The 22392-nt window shown below is 44.9% G+C and overlaps 1 protein-coding gene and 1 non-coding gene across 3 annotated transcripts in view; both read right to left on the reverse strand.

Annotated features, from left to right (window-relative positions):
• The window catches only part of GNL3 (G protein nucleolar 3), a 99880-nt gene that overhangs the window by 41924 nt on the left and 35564 nt on the right, over positions 1 to 22392 (reverse strand). Inside the window, exons 6-8 of one of the 2 annotated variants that reach the window (XM_030207670.1) lie at positions 14958 to 15093; positions 9179 to 9282; positions 8239 to 8377 (exon numbers count right to left, since the gene is read on the reverse strand). In XM_030207670.1, coding sequence (XP_030063530.1) covers positions 8239 to 8377; positions 9179 to 9282; positions 14958 to 15093 — 379 coding nt within the window. The remainder of the gene's footprint in view (positions 1 to 8238; positions 8378 to 9178; positions 9283 to 14957; positions 15094 to 22392) is intronic. The other variant, XM_030207671.1, reaches the window with a different exon arrangement.
• LOC115473591 lies at positions 14833 to 14906 on the reverse strand. Its single transcript, XR_003942688.1, has one exon. It is a non-coding gene; the product is annotated as a small nucleolar RNA SNORD19 (small nucleolar RNA).

Below are 22392 nucleotides of genomic sequence, written 5' to 3' on the forward strand. Positions count from 1 at the left end.
TTCTTTTAATTCAATTAACTCCAATAATTTCTTGGGTGTAAAAAACACAAAATTCACTTTTGCAAAGGAGACATAGCATTTACAAGGAAATTTTAAAATAAAAGTTCCACCTAGTTTAAGAACTCTTGATTTATACATCAAGAATTCTTTTCTCCTTTTTTGTGTGTTTCGTGCCATATCAGGAAAAACCTGTATCTTTTGTCCCAAGAAAGAATCATTAATATGGCGAAAGTATGAGCGAAAAATATTGTTTCTATCAGGTTCAAGAGCAAAGGTGACTAATAATGTTGTTCTTTCGGTTATTAGTTCAAGAGAACTCTCCAAGAATTCTGTCAAGTTTAGATCGGAACTAGGAGCAGGCTGAGGTTGTTCTTTAGGCACCTTAGTTATCCCAGTTATGTACTGGGCCCTTGTTATGGGGGGGTATCCCTCAACGGGTATTCCCAGTACATCAGAAAAATATTTCTTAAGCATGTCCAGAGAGGAAATAAGAGGTGACTTAGGGAAATTTAGGAACCTTAAATTGTTCCTGCGTCCATTATTTTCCAGATATTCCAATTTTCTTTCTTGGATTTCTCTATCTTTAATCAAAGTCGTGGTTAAATTTTTTAGTTCTTCAATTTCTCCTGACATTTTAATAATTTTCACGTTCTGTTCTTGAGTTTGCTCAGATAAATCCTTATTAGACTTTTTTATCTCAAGTATTTCACCTTTAACTGAGGCATTCATTAATAATAAAGTACTATTCACACCTTGTATGGCGTCCCATAGTGTGTCTAGCGACACCACTGAAGGTCTTACAATTCCTCCGGTACTCACTGCCACGATCTCCCGGGTTGGTGGAACAATATCCAACATAGATGTCTCTTTTCCCGGGGTCGAGGTGCCCATAGGTCCTCCTTCCGCAGCCAGCTCCGGGTTTTCATTCTCAGGTAGCTGTGACCCCATGGTCAGCAAATCGTCTCCGGGTCGCGGAGGAGCAGTGTGGGAAGGAGGGCTCAACGACGCTCCTTCTATGCTGCACTCAAGGCCCAAAATGGCCGAGTCCGCCGAAGTGGGCGCCCGCTCTCCAAGGGCTCGAACACCAAAGTTCTCCATAGTCATCTGACGAGAGGTGGGTAACGGAGGCGGAACCGCGGAGGAGGGAACCGCCGTCTTCCCCTTTCTCTTACCCATCGCAAAGTCGGGTAAGTGATCCTCTCACAGAAGCAATGTTGATTCTCGGGAGCTACTGAGCCTCACAACCGTTCACGTCGCCATCTTGATCTTGATGTGCTACCCCAATGTTCGTTCTTTTCAGTTGACTCATGTACAGATCAGTCACAAGGTTTCTTAGATCCGTTCTTGTATCTTTTCATTCCATCAAACCTACTATTCCTTCAGTAAATACCGGCATCCCAATCTGCAGTTCTTCATACAGCATTATTTTCTGAAAACTGTGTTGATGTATACAGCTTCGCCAAAGCCCTTGGTTATTTCAAGGGATAAACAATTGCTTTTCTAAGTCTTCCTCACTAATAAAAGTTTTGTTAATGGACTTTTTCTCCAGAACATCTCCAAACTTCTTTTGAATCCCACTATGTTAGTCACATTGACTATATTCTCTGGCAACAGATAAGCACATGCCTTACTGGGGACAGACTGAAGATTCATCAAGCCTAGTATCCTTTTTCCAACAGTAGCCAGTCCAACACCAAGATTCCACAGCTTAATTATGTGTTGTGTGAAGGAGTGGCCTAGTGGTTAGAGCACTGGTCTTGACATCCAGAGGTGCCTGGTTCAAATCCCACTGCTGTTCCGATCTTGGGCAGGTCACTTAATCCTGCCTCAGGTACAAACTTAGATTGTGAGTTCTCCTAGGACAGGGAAATACCCAGTGTACAAAAAGGTGTGAGCAAAATCCAAATACTTTCTGCAATTCTGTTAGTTTCATGGAATGTCCTTTTCAATTAATTGTGTTTGAAACGTTAAAAATAACCACTCTCTATTTAACTCTTGCACCCCTCTCAATTAAAAATATTCTGTCACAACCCTCTCAGTTTTCTCTCCAAGCTGAAAAGCCCAAATTTATTGAGCCTCTCTTCTGAAAGGAGGTGTTCCATTCCTTTTATCATTTGTTGCCCTGCTCTTAAACTTTCCTAGCTGTGTTATATCCTTGCTGAGATAGGGGCAACTAGAACTGCACAGAACACAGGTTGTGATAGCACCAAGGACCACCAGAGGCATAATGTTCTCAGTTTTGTTTTCCATTCCTTCTCAAAATCTCTTGTCAGAAAGTAACAAAGCTAGTTGCAGAGCACCATTCACTGCAGCAGATGTTTCTCAGACTTGTGATGAGTCAGGTTTATACTTTGCTGCTGCTTTATTAGAAACTTACTATACCACTCAAACTGGCAGAGCACAGATAGGTGGTATATAGGCTAAAACATAGAATATGAAAGGAAGAAGCAGCGATATGGATCACCTTAAAAAGAGATAATAGAACCTCTGTCCACGTGGGTGTCTACAGACCCCCGACACAACCGGAGGAACTAGATAAGGATCTGATCGCGGATATTCAAAAGTTAGGAAAGAAGAGAGAGGTGCTGTTGCTGGGAGATTTCAATCTGCCGTTGGCGGAATCGGAAAGAAGTAGAGAGATCATGGATGCTTTCCAAAGTGTTTTGCTCAGACAAATGGTGACGGAACCCACGAGGGAAGGAGCGACGCCGGATCTGGTGCTCACAAATGGGGATAGCGTGTCAAATGTCCGAGTGGGTGCCCACCTGGCAGCAGTGACCATCAAACGGTTTGGTTTGATATGACAGCTGTAATGGAGGGCGGCCACTCAAAACTCAAAGTCCTGGATTTAAAGCGTGCTGACTTTAGTAAAATGGGGGAATACCCGAGGAAGGAGCTGATGGGATGGGAGGAAATACAAGAAGTGGAAGGACAGTGGTCCAGACTGAAAGAAGCTATAAATAGGGCCACGAACCTTTATGTAAGGAAAGTAAATAAAAGCAAGAGAAAAAGGAAACCGATATGGTTCTCCAAGCAAGTGGCTGAGAAAATAAAGGCTAAAGAGTTGGCATTCCAGAAATACAAAAAAACTCATGAAAAGGGACACGAGGAGGAATACCGGATGAAACTAAAAGAAGCCAAGAGAGAGATACGTCTGGCGAAAGCGCAAACGGAAGAACAAATGGCTAGAAATGTAAGGAGGGGTGGCAAAATTTTCTTCAGGTATATTAGTGAAAGGAGAATGACTAAAAAGAGAATTGTGAGACTAAAAGATACTGCGAACCGCTATGTGGATAATGATGAAGAAAAAGCAAATTTGCTAAATAGATACTTCTGTTCTGTTTTCACAGAAGAAAATCCTGGAGAAGGACCGCGATGGACTGCAAAAAGTACAAATGAGATTGAAATGGATAGAGCACCGTTCACGGAAGACAGTGTGTATGAACAACTTGAAAAGCTAAAGGTGGACAAAGCCATGGGACCGGATGGATCCACCCTAGGATATTGAGGGAGCTCAGAGAGGTTCTGGCGGGTCCTCTTAAAGATTTGTTTAATAAATCCTTGGAGACGGGAGAGGTTCCGAGGGATTGGAGATCGGCGGATGTGGTCCCTCTTCACAAAAGTGGTGATAGGGAAGAAGCTGAAAACTACAGGCCTGTAAGCCTCACTTCGGTTATTGGAAAAGTAATGGAAGCGATGCTGAAGGAAAGGATAGTGAATTTCCTGGAAGCCAATAAGTTGCAAGATCCGAGACAACATGGTTTTACCAAAGGGAAATCGTGCCAAACGAATCTCATTGAATTCTTTGATTGGGTGACAGAAGAATTGAATCAGGGACGAGCTATAGAGGTAATCTACTTAGATTTCAGCAAAGCATTTGACACGGTTCCCCACAGGAGGCTCTTAAATAAACTGGATGGGCTGAAGATAGGACCCGAAGTGGTGAACTGGATTAGGGACTGGTTGACGGACAGACGCTCCATCTCTGGGTTGAGCCACTGCCTGTTGCAGCCAAGCTAGGCAGGCTCTCACAGCATAACAGCTGCATGCAGACGCCCGAACAGTGAGACCTGCAATTTCAAAGGACCGTTTCAACGCTGTTTCCAGCCTACGGTCTTGAACATCCTTCAGGGCAACACCTCCTTCAACAGGGAGGGTAGTTCTCTTTGTCACCGCAGTGACTAGGGCATCCACTGTAGGCATTTGAAAACGAGCCATATGTCCCTCACGCAGAGGGTATAACTGCCCCATAGCCCTGGAAACTCTCAAAGGTCCCTCGGGGTCAGCCCACTGAGCCGAAACAAGCTCTAGGATGGAGTCATGCAAAGGGAAGGCCCGAGCAGCTTTCTTGGTACTAGCCATCCTGGGATTACCCGAGGAGGCCATGCCACTGTCAGGATCTTCAATCGAGAGGGCCTGCGGGGTATCTGAAATAAGCGCTGGCAGCTCCTCATGGTGGAAAATCCTCACCGCGGAGGTATCATCCAGATCCTGTGGTAAATCCGCACCTGACTCTGGTTCCTCAGACCAAGAACGTCTGTCAGAGTTCTCCGAATCATCACACCCCGACCACGGGGAAGTGCACCACAATCTAAAGGGGAATTAACCCTTCTGCGCTTATCTTTAGGCCAAGCATCCGGGAAAAAAACATCACTGGGCAGTCCCAGGCCAGAATCCATCGGGGGGGCAATCAGAGGAGCCTCAGGCGACCCTTGAGGAAGGGCTCTTTTCATCATGTATGCTTTATGCAGCAAAAGCACAAAATCCGGGGAGAAAATCTCACCCTGGGCACCCAAATCCTGTCCGGTGCTAGCCACTCCTGAAATAACCTCATCTCGAGGTGCCCCACCCGGCTCAGGTCGCTCCGTGTCCACGGAGGCCGCGCCATGCGGTGTAAGCAAAATGGCGCCCGCTGCCAGCTCAGAGCGGGAAGAAACATCGCTCGCCATGCTCGGGCCGGCTCCTACGCCAATACAGCACGATTTACAGAGCCCTGCTGCTGATTTGCGCTTGCCACAAGTGGAACAGCGCTTTACATTGTCCGCAGCCATCGCCGAAAAACGGCGGTAAAATCCAAAATGGCGGTTTCGCGCCAAAATCGCCCCGATCGCGGGCCCACCCCGGAGGAGTTGGAAGACACTCTTACCTCAAAGGATCTAGTGTACAACTACGATCCTACTGAAAATCAGGTCAAAAACCTCTGTTCCAGCGTCTCTGCGTTTAAAAACGCGACGCGACTTTTTTTTTTTTTAAGCTGTGAGGAAAGCAGAGGTATTGAAGACTCCGGAGGCTCAGATGAGTGGGAAAGGCAGGGAAAGGGCGAACCTATATTCCTGCATCCACTGTTGGTGGGTAAGGACAGGGAAAGCAAGGCAATATGTCCACATCCACAGAGGTATGGGTAAGGCAGGGAAAGGGCTAACCTATGTGCCTTTAAAGTGAAGCTGCTATAGCCTCCAACACCCCGGTTAACAACTGGCAAGCCAGGAACCACCTCCCGGCAGATTTTTCTGGAGCTCGAACAAGCTGCAGCCACCCTTCTAAGGGAGATAGAGAATACAGAAGAGGCAGTGGAGCTAGCTGGCCAAGAAGGCACTGTGAAAGTTTGAGTGCTCTCTATCTCCCCTGCTGGTTGATGGACATAACCCATACATAATGGCTTCATCTGCTTGATGACAAGGAAGTATTTTTTCACGGAGAGAGTAGTGGATGCTTGGAATGCCCTCCCGCGGGAGGTGGTGGAAATGAAAATGGTAACGGAATTCAAACATGCGTGGGATAAGCATAAAGGAATCCTTTGCCGAAGGAATGGATCCTCAGGAGCTTAGTCAAGATCGGGAGGCGGGGCAAACTTATACGGTCTGTACCAGAGCCGGTGGTGGGAAGCGGGACTGGTGGTTGGGAGGCGGGGATAGTGCTGGGCAGACTTATACGGTCTGTGCCTGTGCCAGAGCCGGTGGTTGGGAGGTGGGGCTGGTGGTTGGGAGGCGGGGATAGTGCGGGGCAGACTTATACGGTCTGTGCCCTGAAGAGCACAGGTACAAATCAAAGTAGGGTATACACAAAAAGCAGCAAATATGAGTTATCTTGTTGGGCAGACTGGATGGACCATGCAGGTCTTTTTCTGCCGTCATCTACTATGTACGTTACTAAGTGCAAAGTGATGCATGTGGGTAAGAGGAACCCGAATTACAGCTATGTCATGCAAGGTTCCGCCTTAGGAGTTACGGACCTAGAAAGGGATCTGGGAGTCATCGTGGATAAGACGTTAAAATCTTCTGCTCAGTGTGCTGCGGCAGCTAAGAAAGCACACAGAATGTTGAGTATTATTAGGAAAGGGATGGAAAACAAACACGAGGATGTTATAATGCCGTTGTATCGCTTCATGGTACGACCGCACCGCGAGTATTGTGTCCAATTCTGGTCGCTGCATCTCAAAAAAGATATAAAGGAATTAGAAAAGGTGCAGAGAAGGTCGACGAAAATGATAAAGGGAATGGAACGACTTCCCTATGAGGAAAGGCTGAGAAGGTTAGGGCTCTTCAGCTTGGAGAAAAGGCGGCTGAGGGGTGATATGATAGAAGTCTACAAGATAATGAGCGGAATAGAGCGGACAGATGTGAAGCGTTTGCTTACACTTTCAAACAACAACAAAACCGGGGACACAAGATGAAGCTAGAATATGGTAGATTTAAAACAAATAGGAGAAAGTTTTTCTTTACTCAGCATGTAGTTAGACTCTGGAACTCGTTGCCAGAGAATGTAGTGACAGCAGCTGGCCTTACGGAATTTAAAGGGGGTTTGGACAGATTCCTGAGGGAAAAGTCCATTGAACATTAATTTTTTTTTTTTTTTTGGGGGGGGGGGGGGGGGGGGTTGCCGGGTTGGTCGCTGTCAGAGACAGGATGCTGGGCTTGATGGACCCTTGGTCTTTTCCCAGTATGGCGGTGCTTATGTACTTAGCTAAGAAAGTTAAAAAAAAAAAAAAAAAAGTTTTTTCCCCCCCAAACTAACAATAAAAGAAAAAAATAGACAGAAAGGACCCCCCAGAAACTCCAGGGCCCTATCAGACCAGTCAGACTGCACAGGAGACTGAGAAATTACTGGTTAGTTGGGTCTCTGCACAAGTGACTTATACAGTGTTCAAAGCTCAGTGTTCTCAGTCTCCCTCTGCTGGTAAGTGTGCATAACCCAAGCGTCTTGACCGGTCTGGAGGGTCGCTGAGAAAGTTATTTTACTCTCAGGGTCCTAACCCCGCCTTCTGTGTCATTGCTGGAGTGGAGTAGCCTAGTGGTTAGTGCAGTGGACTTTGATACTGGGGAACTGAGTTCAATTCCCACTGCAGCTCCTTGTGACTCTGAGCAAGTCACTTAACCCTCCATTTCCCCTGGTACAAAATAAGTACTTGAATACATGTAAACCACTTTGAATGTGGTTGCAAAAACCTCAGAAAGGCGGTATATATAGTACCATTTCCATTCCACTGACATTCTAGTTCACATGACGGTTTAAAAAGTAACTAGGAATGGGATCTAGCCTCTACAGGAGGAGAAATACATTTTCTTACTGAAATTAAAACATATCCTTCAAGTTTTACACAGTGTGGAATATCAGGAATGTTGTTTTTGGGTTTTTATAGAGCATACATTTTCCCAGAGTGTTTTGGATGGGCTGTGTAGTGTCTACACAGTGTCAAAAGTGTACATCCTCTAAAGGAGAATTGGGACATGTTTTCTGGAAAATGTCCTCGAAGTCGAACCTTTTGTAGTGCCATTGTCCGTTTCCTTAATAGGATATTAGGACAAAATATAAACCGTCAGCTTTTGAGGTCTGATCTTGGAACGCACTTCCTTCTTTTCTCATAAAACATTTGTATAAAGCCCATTTGGAGGCTGTTCCATGTGTAAAGCCAGATTTACATACAGAAAAGGCTGAATATACACACACACACACACACACACACACACACACAAATACACTTTATACCTGTTTCAAAGCAGATGTAAATGTGTGTGCTACTGGGGCTGGTTATGAGAATCTATTTTGTAAACACACATGGGTGCCTATATTGCCCTTGCAAAACAGGTGCCTTTTTCGACTTCTCAAATAGGTACCCAGTTATGTCCAATGACTGTGCTGGCAGATCATTTCAACACTTGGCTATAGGAGCCATACTGACAGCCAGAGTTTGATGGCTTTAACTTCAGGAAGTTAAACAACTTCATAAGACGTGCTTACCTACTACTCCAACTTTTATGACCTTATCTGGGGACTGGCGAAACCCTCTCAGAAGTTTCATCAATGTGTTACCTCCCAGGCAAGTGTTACCTCTGGATACATCTATAACGCGCGATGTCATTTTGGAATGCTTCGCCTGCTTGAAGATAAAAAGTTACACCAAAATCCCTAGTCACATAAGAGAAGTAGCCCTGACTTTTTAAACATTTTGTCTTCACATTATCTGCTGCATGGAATAACTTGGAGAAAATCACGTACATTTGCAAGGTAATGAGCATATCACCAGTTTTCAGTGTTCAAGATTCTCTACTCTACCCTTCTAATACATAGGGCCTTGGATGGCAGTTATTTAACAGCTAATTTCCATAAGGAATTTCTCTTCTGTTATCTCTATGAACAAAATCTTCAGAGATTAACCAGCAATAGGGTCTCAGTTATGCAGAATCACTCAGATGCACACAGCTAATTTTTACATACGCTTTACTGCTATGGTGACTCAAACTTGTGCTTTGAGCTCAGCTTGTTAGAATGCTTTGTGTTCAAAGTGAAAATTTTATTCATCTTCAGAAATATGCCAAAAGGCATCATGTATCAAAACAACACTGGCATCAGTGGATTGTAAGGATACTGCTTATTGGATGTGCATGTGATTTTCAGGGCTTGTGTTTTTAAAACTTTGCTGAAACAGGACCCAGTGTCTGTCAGAGGGCTAGATACTAAAATATGTATTAGTTCAGGGAAAATTTGTAGCAGCTCATTTCACAAATTATTCAGAGCGGATGTTCTCAAAATGGTCTGTGTGGCTCTGAATGGCCCTTTCACAGAAAACTTATATGCGAATCTGTACAGCCTTATAGAAATGTGTGCCGATGTGTCATGTCCTGTCTTACCTATTACTGGATCATGTAAGTATGGTAGTTGTCTAGAAGTTAGCACTCACCAGAATTCTGTCCCGGACCTGTGTTGCTGCTTTAAAAGCCACTGTTGGAAGCTCCTTCCCCAAGAACTTCAACCAATTCTCTACGATTGTCTTTGGCACCAGATCTTGAAAGGTGAGGCAAACAAATTATCACAAAATGTAAGCACCATACCGTGGATAATTCAAATGCTTATTTAACAATAATAAAAAAAAATTATAATAAAATAAAGAAGGGCTACTCAATTCCAGTCCTTGAGGTCCACAGGCAGGCCAGGTTTTCAGGATAGCCATAATGAATATGCATGAGAAATTTGCACACCCCGCCTCCTTGGTATGCAAATCTCTCTCATGCATATTCATTGTGGATATCCTGAAAACCTGGCCTGTCTGTGGACCTCAAGAACTGGAATTAAGTAGCCCTGGTCTAAAACCTAGTTACTTGCTATGACAAATTTAAAAATGAGACCCAGGCTCCTAGTGACTGCCATTTCAGGTTTCTAGCTACTGACTTGTAACTTTGATCTTATCCTTGTGTGTCCTTCTGTCTGTCCTTCCCTTCTCCTTTTTGGTCCTGTCTGTTTGTCCTGATTTAGATTGTAAGCTCTTTTGAGCAGGGACTGTCTTCTTCATGTTCAATTGTAAAGCGCTGCGTACGACTGGTAGCGCTATAGAAGTGATTTATAGATGAAATTCAAGTCATGTAATCAAATAAAAACAACATTGGCAACTCCAGATCTGGGAGTGCTGTAAACCTTTATTTTTTACCCAGCAGTCAGTATATAATACAATATAATACAAACAAACCCAATACCATAAACACACCGGACTACACCCTCCCGGTCTCAGACAGCTTAAAAATTCTGGGAGTCACAATCGACCGAAATCTCACACTTGAAGATCATGCGAAAAATACAGCAAAAAAAAAAAAAAAAAAGTTCTACTCAATTTGGAAACTTAAAAGAATCAAACCTTTCTTCCCAAGGGAAGTGTTCCGCAGCCTAGTACAATCAATGGTGCTAAGCCATCTAGACTACTGCAATGCCATTTATGCTGGATGTAAAGAACAAATCATTAAGAAGCTTCAAACCGCTCAAAATACAGCAGCCAGACTCATATTTGGGGAAGCAAAATACGAAAGCGCCAAACCCCTAAGAGAGAAACTACACTGGCTCCCACTAAAAGAACGAATTGTGTTCAAAGTTTGCACCCTGGTCCACAAAATCGTTCACTGGGAAGCCCCGACCTATATGTCAGACCTTATAGACTTGCCTACCAGGAATGCAAAGAGATCAGCATGCACATTCCTCAATCTCCATTACCCTAACTGCACAGGACTAAAATATAAATCCACATACGCGACCAGTTTCTCATACATTTTTATTTTTGTTACATTTGTACCCCGCGCTTTCCCACTCATGGCAGGCTCAATGCGGCAGGCAATGGAGGGTTAAGTGACTTGCCCAAAGTCACAAAGAGCTGCCTGTGCCCGGAATCGAACTCAGTTCCTCAGTTCCCCAGGACCAAAGTCCACCACCCTAACCACTAGGCCACCCCTCCACATCTGCACGCAGCTATGGAACGCACTACCGAAGGCCATAAAAATAATACAAGACCTAACTATCTTCCAAAGGCTACTGAAAACAGATCTGTTCAAGACGGCATATCATAAACACCCATCTTAAACACCAAAAAATAAGACTTTACACGACATAGACATAATTGAAATCTTATCACTTGACTGATCAACCTCCTTACCACTAATGAATAAGCATAACCACTTCAATCTCTATGTCAAATATGGTCTCTCCATAGTCGATGACCTAAAGAATGATACAACCCAATTACGTACTCAGGAACGTTCATGTATTACTATAATTTATTCTTCCAATTTCTAACTCGGGAACTTTCATGTATTACCATAATTTATTCTTCCTTAACATATATATGCACATGATATATATCTATACCATGATCTGTTCACGTATGTTATGTTACATGTATGTATGCAACTTAACACATTACCATTTGTAATTCTGTTACCCGGAAATGGCAACCACCATTACGGCACATGTAAGCCACATTGAGCCTGCAAATTGTTGGGAAAATGTGGGATACAAATGCTACAAATAAATAAATAAATAAATAATATGCCATGGATTGTAGTGCTCCGTTTCTAGCTCTATGGGTGTAAACTCATGCTCCTCCAGAAACCAATCCCCAAGGTGTCGTAATAAACAGGCTTGATTATACACTTGCAAATTAGGCAACCCCAAACCTCCATGTTTCCAGGAGCCTATAAGATATTTAAATGCCATTTTGGCTTTCTTCCATGTCCAACAGAATCTGGATAAAAGCTTCCTTAGTGCTTGCAAGTCCCGCTTCAACAGCCTAATCGGCAACACTTGAAGCGCATACAGCCATCTGGGGAATAAAACCATATTAAATAATTGTATTCTGCCATGAATTGATAGTGGTAAATGTGTCCACTTTAGCAGCCAGTCTCTTGTGGATTGTAATAGTCTATCCACATTATATTGGTATAACAGGGCACTTCTATTGCCAAGTCTAATCCCTAAATATCTAAAAAAAAGTGTCTTCCCACTTTAGTGGAAATGCCCCCCCTCCAATCTCGGCGCACCGACGTACATGTTGGAAGAGCTAAGGATTTATCTAAGTTTAACTTAAAGCCAGAGAATTTGCCATACTCCCTCAAGCTATCCATCAACGTTGTTAAAGAGATCTGGGGTTCTGTAATATGAAATAATAAGTCGTCTGCAAATGCAGAGATCTTAAATTCTTGCTTCCCCACTCAAACTCCTTTTATCTCCGGATTGCCCACAACCTCCCGAACCAAAGGGTCCACTGATAAAACAAAGATTAAAGGAGACAGGGGACAACCCTGCCTAGTATCCCTACTGATCTCAAAGGGGGCCGAAAGCAACCCATTTAATCCAATCATTGCCTGGGGCGAATTATACAAGGTCTGCACTGCTTTCAAGAAAAACTCTCCCACGCCATAATGTTGCATGGTATCAAATAAAAAAAAAACCCCAATCAACACGATCGAAGGCTTTTTCCGCGCCGAAACTAACTAATAAAGATGGTACCTTCATCTGTTCCACCTGTTCTAGGGAAATGAGAATCCTCCTCATATTTTTGGTGATGGTTCGTCCACGCACAAACCCCACTTGTGGTTCAGCTATCACCGAAGGTAATACCCGGGCCAGTCTATTCGCCAAAACCTTAGCAAACAGCTTCCGCGTTCAGCAATGAGATTGGCCTATACAAGGAGGGCTGTTTGGGGTCTTTTCCCGGCTTCAGCAACAAAATAATCTGAGCTAACCGAAGGGATCTAGGTAAAGTCCCATCCTGGACAAACTGCATAAACGACGACTGCTACAAAGGCACAACAGACGGAGACAGGAGTTTATTAGGCTCGTAGCCCATCTGCACCTGGTGACTTACATAACACACTTTGCTGAATGGCCAGGGCCACCTCTTCCTCCGTTATTGGGTTTTCCAGCTTGTCCCGGTCCTCCTCTAGTATTCGGGGGAGGTCTAGACTATTTAAGAATACATCTCCCTCCATTACCTCCTCCTCTGACCTGGCATAAAGACGTTTATCGTAATTCACAAATACCTCTGCAGTTTCTGAGTCTTCCCTCACTAGTACCCCATCTCCTCTTTCCATATGAACTATTCGAGAGGGGCCCCTTGCTCCTTTAACTAATTTTGCCATTAATTTCCCAGATTTGTTACCATGCCGGTATAACTGAAATTTGTAATATTGCAGCGACTTAACCGCCCTAGCATGAAGCAACTCCCCCAGTGTAGTTTGCAAAGCTATCAATGAGCAACGTCTATCCTCTGAAGGGGATTTTCCATAGAGTATCCGTTCCTTAATCAGTTGTTTTTCAAGCCTTAGAATTTCCCGATCTCTCGCCTTTCTCTTAAACGCAGTGTACGCAATATCCCCTCTAAGCACTGCTTTTGCCGCCTCCCAAAAAAGCACAGGGGTATGCGCATGTTCAGCGTTATTAGCCTGATATTCATTCCACTTGTTTACTAAATATTCTCAGAATTCTACATCCCAATATAGCTGTATCGGGGAACCTCCATCTGAAGGACCCCACCTCCTCCGATCCTATCTTTACTGATGAAAAAATGGATGTCGACACCAGCCAATAATCAATACGCGACTGCGTCACATGGGCCCTTGAAAGATGAGTGTAGTCTTTATCCTCTGGATGCAAAGCCTGCCAAACATCCAAAAGATGCAAAGAAGAGCAAAGTGACAGAATTCCTTTACTCTGATTCCCCACCTCTTGTGCAGAGCCGGGTCATGTACCATGTTGAAGTCCCCTCCCATTAGTATTGGGATATCTGGCATCTCCAAGAGCCTATGCATGATAGATTGTGTGAATTTATGATCATATACATTTGGGCCATATACGTTACACAGGAGCATCTCTTTTTTGCAAATAATAGCTCTCACAATTAGGATTCTTCCCTTAGGGCCCCTCCAAGTTTGCAACTTATGTACTTCCAACCCTTTCCTAAATAGAATCATCAACCCTGCCGTGCGATTAATCGCCGGAGCTTCCACCAAATCTCCAACTCACCATTTTTTAAATTTCATGTGCTCTAACGTGGATAGGTGGGTTTCTTGTAAGAAGACCACATCTGCTCTCTGCAGATTTAAAGCCTGCATAATTTTTTGCCTCTTAACAGGTGAGGACAACCATTAACATTCCATGAAATTAGTTTAATTGGAGTCATGGATGATAAAAATGATTATACATCCAACTATCCATTACTGTAAACCGGGCTTTGGGGCCACCCCAGCATATAGCCCCCAGCCCAAAACCCTTTCAATGATTGTCCAAATCTTCAGCCTCCTCCCCCACCGCACACGTCTGCCTACTAGAGAACAAAGAACAAAATGTAGAAGAAAAAAAAAAAACATATAAAAGAACCTATCCCTTCCCAAGCACAAACCCCATCCTCCACCCCCCCCCCTTTTGAGAATTGATTCCTTCCCACCCCCCTCCCGCCTGCCTACTCTCCCATCCTATTCCACCCAGTCTAATCCGAGGGGGCCCATTTTGTTTAATATATTTGTGAGAGATATTGCTGAAGGGATGGAAGGAAAGGTTTGCCTTTTTGCAGATGACACGAAGATAGCAATAGAGTGGATACCCTGGAGGGAGTAAAAATGATGAGAATGGATCTCCGAAAGTTAGAAGAATGGTCGAGGGTCTGGCAGTTAAAATTTAATACTTGTATATAAAGTACTCACACAAATTGTGTATAAATTTTTAAACAACACCTTTTATTAAACAAGTGTTATAGTTTGTACTCTATTAGAAAACTTCCCCCTAAGTGAAAAACTTAGTTAAAATTTAATGCCAAGAAGTGCAGAGTGATGCATTTGGGGGTGTAGAAACCCAAAAAGAGAGATACCGAATAGGAGGGGAGAGATTATCAAGCTCGACTCAGGAGAGAGACCTTGGGGTGTTGGTGTCAGACGATATGAAGGTGAAGAAACAATCCAAGCAAAACAAGAGGCCATATTTTACTTAGCATAAACACTTTGTTGCTCCTGGGCACACAGAATAACTATCATCATAGACAGAAGGATAATTATTGTGCAAGTTATCCAGACTACTTTCAGCAAGATGAGTGATCAGAGTTGGATCTTACAGTCTTCAGTGGTAAATCAGACTGCATTAGATATTTTCCTCATTTCTGCTCATCACAAAATCTTTTTAGTTTGATCACCGACTCTTACTGTACTCACCAATTTTGTTTAAAACAAAAACCAATTTTTTGTTTTCTTCAGACTGCAGGACTGCTTGCTCCACTTGAGGACATCTAGAACCTTGAGGATCCCTGGCATCCAAGACCTCCAGAACTATATCTGATGCCTTAATCACCTATTTAAAAACACACACACAAAAAAAACAGCATTACGATTTTACTGAAGCATTTTTTCATAACTGATCAATACCATTTTTTTCTAGTTTAAAACAAGTCTTTCAAAGTATTATGGCAAAGTTTCAGTCTCTCACTAAAGCACACAAAACTAGGGCAATCTAAGGCTAGTAGAAAGAAAATAGAGCAATGCTTCCCAAAATTTATGTGGTTGTTACAACATTTTGGGGACAAAGAAGTCTAAGAACCCCCTCCTCAGCCCTACAATGCTGCCTGTGCCACTGCTCCAGGCACTCATGCAGCATCAGTTGTGATGCTTCAGTAATCCCCCGCAAACCTAGTTAAAACATCCCTATGTGGTGCGATAACACATCTTCTTCCTGCTGTGGTCAAGACCCCAAAGGAAAAATGTCTTACCTGATAATTTTCTTTCCTTTATTCACAGCAGATGAATTCAAAGACTTGTGGGTTATGACCATCTACCAGCAGGTGATGATAGATAAGCCGCATTGAGCATAGATAAGCCGCATTGAGCCTGCCATGAGTGGGAAAGCGCGGGGTACAAATGTAACTAAAATAAAAAATAAATAAAATAAATAAAGCACTAAACTGAATTATCATATACGCAAGTGTGTTCCTTGGAAATGTAGTATTTCTCAGAGCAAAGCAGAAGAAGAATTAGTCCAACATGTCTCCTTCCTCACAGGATATTCCAACATTTCTCCTTCCTCAAAGGATCAAAGTATGAAGAATAAAATGAAATATAACCAGAAACAACATAATGCAGCACCAACTCTAAACAAAGAAAAATCGATGAATTGTGCAGAAAAAGGGAGAGGTGGGGTTCTGAATTGATGGAAAGAAAATTATCCAGGCAAGACAATGTTCCCTTCCATGTCATCAACAGCAGATGAATCCAGAGGTGGGAAGCAGAAATACCCAGAGAGGATCGAGCTGCGATGTCCAACAGTGCTTGTAAAATGTACGTAAACAAGATCACGTAACCGACCTACATCTCTCTCCCATGGAGTAAGCCGTAGACTTTGCCCAAGAAGTTGACAGAGCTCCGGTAGAATGAGCTCAAAGCAAGGACGGAGGTTGTTTGCTAAAGTGCATAAGCCAAGGTAACAGCCTCTTTAATCCAGGAGAACAAAAAGGTGATCCGATTGGAGAAAATCATACAACTCCTATCTTGAAATCTCTTTATTGGTTGCCTGTAAATTTTCGAATTGAATTTAAGGATTTGTTGCCAATTGTTAAAAGTGATTTCTAGCTTGGAGTAAGGTGGAAATAACCTTGACAGGAGGAATCTTTCTTCCTTAAAGTTGACCTCTCAAGAGCCAGGCCATAAGACCAAAGCAGAACGGATCTGGACAGGGCCCCGAATCAGAAGTCTCTGACGAGGAAAACACAATGGTTTGTCCACAAGTAGATGAATCAAATCTGCGTACGATGGTCTCCAGTGCCAGTCTGGGGCTATTAGAATTACAAGACTTTGATGATGCAGCCTGTGCAGAACCCAGCCTATAATTGGCCACGGGGGAAGAGACAACGGTGATCCGAATTCCAACCACAGTTGGAGAAAAGCGTTGAAACCCTTGGAACCAAACTCTTCTTCTGCTGAAAAACCTGGGAACTTTGGCATTGCTCCAAGATACCATGAGATCCAGTGTCAGCATGCCCCACTTCCGTGTTACAATCCAGAAGGCCTCCAGCGACAATTCCTGTTCCCCTGGGTCCATGGATTTCCTGCTGAGGTAATCTGTCTGTACGTTCAAATTTTCCACAATGTGTGCTGCCGAAATCTGTTGCAAGTGTTTTTCTGCCCAGCAGATGAGCTTCTGCAAGAGGGGTGCTGTCACAAAACACCTAGCACCCACCTGGGATTAACCCTGTGGCCACCTGGAGGGTCTGCCTTCAGCACTGTTCAGGCCCGCCTGCACCTAGGCATGCACTCTATACTAGAACCCTCCACCCCACCGACTGGGTCCCACTCGCCTCTAGGTGAGTATCCCACTCCAGTTAATTCCTGGTGATTTCTAGGTTACTGGGACCACATTCTCAGGGGTCCCACAGTTCCTGGAAAGCACCCACAGACCCAACACACAAACCACCAGGATTCCTAGTCAGTCTAGGACAACAGAGCCAATAAACTAACAAGGTTTATTGTCAGAGAATTAGAACAGTGAACCATATAAAACAGATGGAAAAGTAACAGGCAATAACAGGTATCTGATAAGGATCAATATTTAAAATGTCTAAAGGGAAAGGGGGGAAATGGAATTGGGACTTGATATACCACCTTTCAGTAGTTTTTGCAACTGCATTCAAAGTAGTTTACATAGTATATACAGGTACTTATTGTACCTGGGGAAATGGAGGGTTAAGTGACTTGGCCCAAATCACTGCAGTGGAAACTGAACCCAGTTCCCTAGAATCAAAGTGTCATTATATGGGTAGCGCCTGGGGAGTTTCAGGATAATAATAACTACTCACAAGCCTTGAACAGGGTGAGATGTTTACCTCTATGCTCCCATACAGAGACTAAAAATTACCTCACAGCTCAGAAAAGAAAAAAAAACAAAACGGTCGCTTCTCTAACAGCTTTACAAAAAAAAAGAAAAGAAAAGAAAGTCACCATCTGCTGGCTGAACAAGGGTAACGCACTGGGGAACAAACGTGTCATACAGTCACATAAGAAGTCAGACATAAGTCCCCTGTTTCGTCATAGGTGCCTGAGAGTGCTCCCTTGTCTGTTGATATGAGCCACTGCTACGACACTGTCCAATAGGACACAGACTAGTCTGCCCTCCAGTAGTGGCTGAAAGGCCACAAGAGCCTTGTGAACTGCTCTTGAGTTCCAGTCGATTGATTGGAACAGAACAGAGTCACTGTGGCCAGAGACCCTGAGCGTTGCGATGGAGACAATGCCCCCCCCCCCCAGTCAGGCTGGCATCTGTTGACCACCACCATCCAAGATAGCGAGGCTAGAGACGTGCGTCCGAGGAGATTACAGGACTATAGCCAGCGCAAAAGGTTAGCCTTCGCATGAGGAATCCATGCTAGACGGAGGGCAATCAATGGCTCAAGAAAGCCTGATGAAGAGGGTGCATGTGGGTTCTGGCCCTTGGAACCACGTCCAGATCCACTGCCATGGACCCCAACGTTTGAATGTAGTCCTAAGTCCGAGGACTCAGCGACATCATTAGAAGATGACTCACAGACTGAAGCTCGACTTGTCTCTGCTCTGATAAAAAAAAAAAAAAAACTTGCCTTGACCAGTTTCTAAATTAACTCCCGGATATCCCAACATGTGCCTGGATGCCAAGTGGCTCTTGGGCAGGATTGAGTACCCAACCCAGCGACTGCAACAGAGAGATCACTCTGGAGACCACCTGATGACTCTCCTGCGCCAAAGAGGCTCTGACCAACCAGTTGTTTAGATAGGGATACCTTCAGGAACGCCACTACCACTACCATGACCTTGGAAAAGGTTCTGGGAGTTGTAACAAACCCGTAGAGCATAGCTTGAAACTGAAAGTGTTGACCCAAAATTGCAAAGTGCAGAATATGTTGATGAGGTGGCCAAATGGGAATATGAAGCAATAAAATCTGGAGAATAGGGATCCTGAGAAGCTGCAGGAGCAGAAACCTCAGGCATAGCAGAAAAATCACTAGTAGTGCGTGCAGGCAAAGAAACATCTGAAGTTGAAGCTAGCACAGCAGTCCCTTCACCCGCAAGGCCAAATCTGGCAGAGACAAAATGTCCGTGGTTCCGGGAAAGAAGCACATCTGTGTGAGAGCAAGGCCTCGAGTTTCCCATGCAGTATGTTGATTGCTCTGACAGCCCCAAGCTTGCATCGGTCAAATTCAAGTTGGCATAATCCTCCGGATAGGTGCTGCTCAAGCTGTGGGAAGCTAACAACCCGTGCTGCAATCATAAAGAAAGCAAAAGTAAAACCAGAAGAGCAGTAAGAATATAAAAAGCTATACTCATCCAATTGCTGATAAGGAGAGTACTTCTCTTAAAAGATTGAGGCTTTTAATTTGGCCCCCCAAAAGCCACATTGAAATTGCTCACATCTTTGCTAAAACTCTCCTTCCCTTTTTTTATTGTGAGGAAAGAGAACAGAAATGGGGGGCGGGGGGACTGAACAGGGAACCCAAACAGGAGCTACAGTAAAGATGAGACCAGGAGATTGTGAGATAGAGTCTATCGGATGCTGGAGACAGAGATATACTAAAATAACCAAGGAGCATACTGTCCTATATGAGACTTGAGTTTAGTGCTCTCCATCTCTACCTGCTGGTAGAATGTCATAAATCACAAGTCTCTGGATTCATCTGCTGTCGATGACAAGGGATGTGTGTATATTGTGACCCTATTCAAGGGTTGCAACCCAGAATCTGGGAAGACCTGAAATACAGCATTATTTCAACATGCAGAAGCCTTCAAAATATATTACGTCTTTCAAACTACACTATATATATATATATATATACTATAATAAAACTCACCCTCAACGTTCTGAGGACACTGACGTCAGTGAAGCCAAGCCCTGACTTCCTTCAAAAAGGTTCGAAGGTTTGTGGTGGTGAAGCCACCAAAATTGATCCGGGCCCTGCCCTCGAGGGTGGAGCAATGGCACAACGACGAAGGGGTTGGCAGGGAGGCAGGAAATCGCTCCGGGCCCCACCCTCGCGTCAAACGTCATGACGTTGGGGGCGGAGGGGGGTGCTGGCGATGAAAACCTTGCTAGCGCCCGTTTCATTTGCTCTGAAACGGGCCTCTTTTACTAGTATATATATATATATAAAGAAAAAGCGAGTCCCCTAAACATTTTGCAATAACAATCTTGAACCTACACTGAACTAATTAAAATTTTTACATGCACAAAGTGACATGTATTTGCGTCACCGATACCAAATTATATAGGAATCCCTCGTCCCGTTTAAGAGCTTTTTAATTTTAACGAACTGCTTTCACAAATCTCAGTTCCTCCACGACCCTCCAGACCGGTCAAGACGCGTGGGTTATGTCCTCCTACCAGCAGAGGGAGACTGAGAAACACTGAGCTTTTGAATACTGTATATATAACCTGTGCAGTACATCTACTAGCCAGTATTTTCTCAGTCTCAGCAGAGGTAGAAGGACAGCCTGTGCAGTCTTCAATAGTCTGGTGAGGTAGTTTGGCTATTCGGTTAAGGGGATTTTACTCTTCTTGCCAATTTATTGGTTTTTGAATATATCCTGTACGTGTGTTGTTAAAAAAAAAAAAAAAAAAGTGCTTCGGGGCCCTGGGTCCGGTTTTTCCCCCTGGGGTGTCACACCTGTTTCGGGTCCCTCCCCCTGTGCTGCTCTCTATTGAGATTTCTGGCAGCTTTGTGCCTCGGCTGCTTTTATTATATTGTAGCCTTGAGTGCCTGCCACTTCTCAGCTGCCAATTTCTGGTGATATCTCTTTAAGAGCTCTCTGGGCCTTTATCTGTCTAGGAACGGACGGCAGGTTCGGTTCCTGTTTGTAACGAGAGAGCAGTGCGAGTGCTTTGTGTGAGAGCACGGTAAGTGAGATTTTTTTGGCGCTGCTTCGCACAGCATGTTGTGAGCTTCAGAGTTATGGCAGGCAAACTCCTTCAGTGTTGCGCGTGTTCGCGCCGAGAGGTAGAAACTTCGGGAGGGCAGTGTCGGATGTGCAGCGAACCGAAGAAGGCCTTGTCGATGGCGGCTCCCCCAGTGTTAATTGCGGAGGGTCCTGCAAATTCGGAGGTGTCTGGGGTAGCGGGAACTCCGGCAGGGACGGCATCGGCGAGTTTAGTTTTGGCAGGAACGTCCGCCATTTTGGATGCTGCGCATCCCGCGGAATCTGCTGTTTTTGGGCCTGCTGCCCCTGTGTCGGCTCCGAAAGTGGTGTCTGAGGGTCCAGGAGGCGTTGGTTTTCATCCGGAGTTTGTTTGGACCCTCTATCAAGCCTGGAAGTCGGGACCCCCGCCTTTAGGGGAGAGGGCTAGTTCAGCACTGGCTAAGAGGCCTCGGTTCGAGTGGGACGACGAGGAGGGATTCTCTCCTGTAGGGTCCAAAGGTACTCTTAGTGAAATAGGGGATCATGAGGGGTTTGAGGACTCTCAGGATCCGGATTTTGTGGTTCCTGGAGAGGATCCTTCTGTAGTGAGGATTTTTCATAGGGAGGAGCTTGCGGAGCTCATTGAGCAGGTCACGTCCACCCTTAAGTTTGAACAGCCAGAGGCGGCTTTGGGGGAGGCTAGACAGGTGGATCCCTTGGTTAAGGGTATTCAGCGGCAGGCTAGGTCCTTTCCCATGAATAAGGATCTCCGGGATATGGTGTTTCAAGAGTGGCATTCGCCGGACTCTCCCTGTAAAGTTTCTAAAGCGATGACGAGACTTTATCCGCTTCCACAGGAAGATAGAGATTCCTTTAAGGCACCCACAGTAGATGCTGTGGTGACAGCAGTTACAAAAGCCACGGCTATTCCGGTAGACGGTGGGACCGCTCTCCGTGATCTCCAGGATAGGAGGCTTGAGTCCTTTCTCAAGCAGAGTTTTGATTTGTCGGCCCTCGCTCTGCAGGCCTCGGTTTGTGGGGGGCTGGTTGCGCGGGCGTGTTTTCGTTGGGCCGAGAAGCTTCTTGATGATTCGGTGGAAGTTGGGACCTCGGGGGTGCAGGAGTTAGCCAAATTGGAGATGGGATCGTCCTTTTTGTCTGATGCGCTTTATGATTTGCTCCGTGCCTCGGCTAAGAATATGGCTCTGCTGGTGGGGGCACGTAGGGCCCTTTGGTTGCGAGGTTGGGTCGCGGACGCGGCCTCTAAAGCTAAGCTGTGTTCGCTTCCCTTTAAGGGGTCCATGCTTTTTGGCGAGGATTTGGATAAGTTGGTGCGCGGTCTCAGCGATGCCAAGGCCCCTCGTCTTCCGGATTTTCGTGCCAAGGCGGCTACCAGGGGCACTTCCTCCCGAGGTCGGTTTAAGGAGGCTCGTCGGTATAGGCCCGGGAGGACTAGTGGGTCTTATAGAGGTCAGTTCTTCCAGCGCACCCAGTCTTTTCGTGGGAATCGGCGCGGAGGGCGTGATTTTTCCGCGGGAGGGCAGATTTTGGGGCGTAATTCGCAATGAAGGTGTGCGGGCCCAGGCTCTGGTTCGGGTAGGGGCTCGGCTGAGTCTGTTTAACCAGAATTGGGCCCAAATCACATCGGATCAGTGGGTTCTCGAGGTGGTGCGAGACGGATATGCACTGGAGTTCGACAGCTCGCCTCCCGAAAGGTTCCTGGAGTCCCCTTGTCATTCGA

Source organism: Microcaecilia unicolor, chromosome 6 (genome assembly GCF_901765095.1).
Source record: "Microcaecilia unicolor chromosome 6, aMicUni1.1, whole genome shotgun sequence".
In the NCBI taxonomy this organism is placed as follows: Eukaryota; Metazoa; Chordata; class Amphibia; order Gymnophiona; family Siphonopidae; genus Microcaecilia; species Microcaecilia unicolor.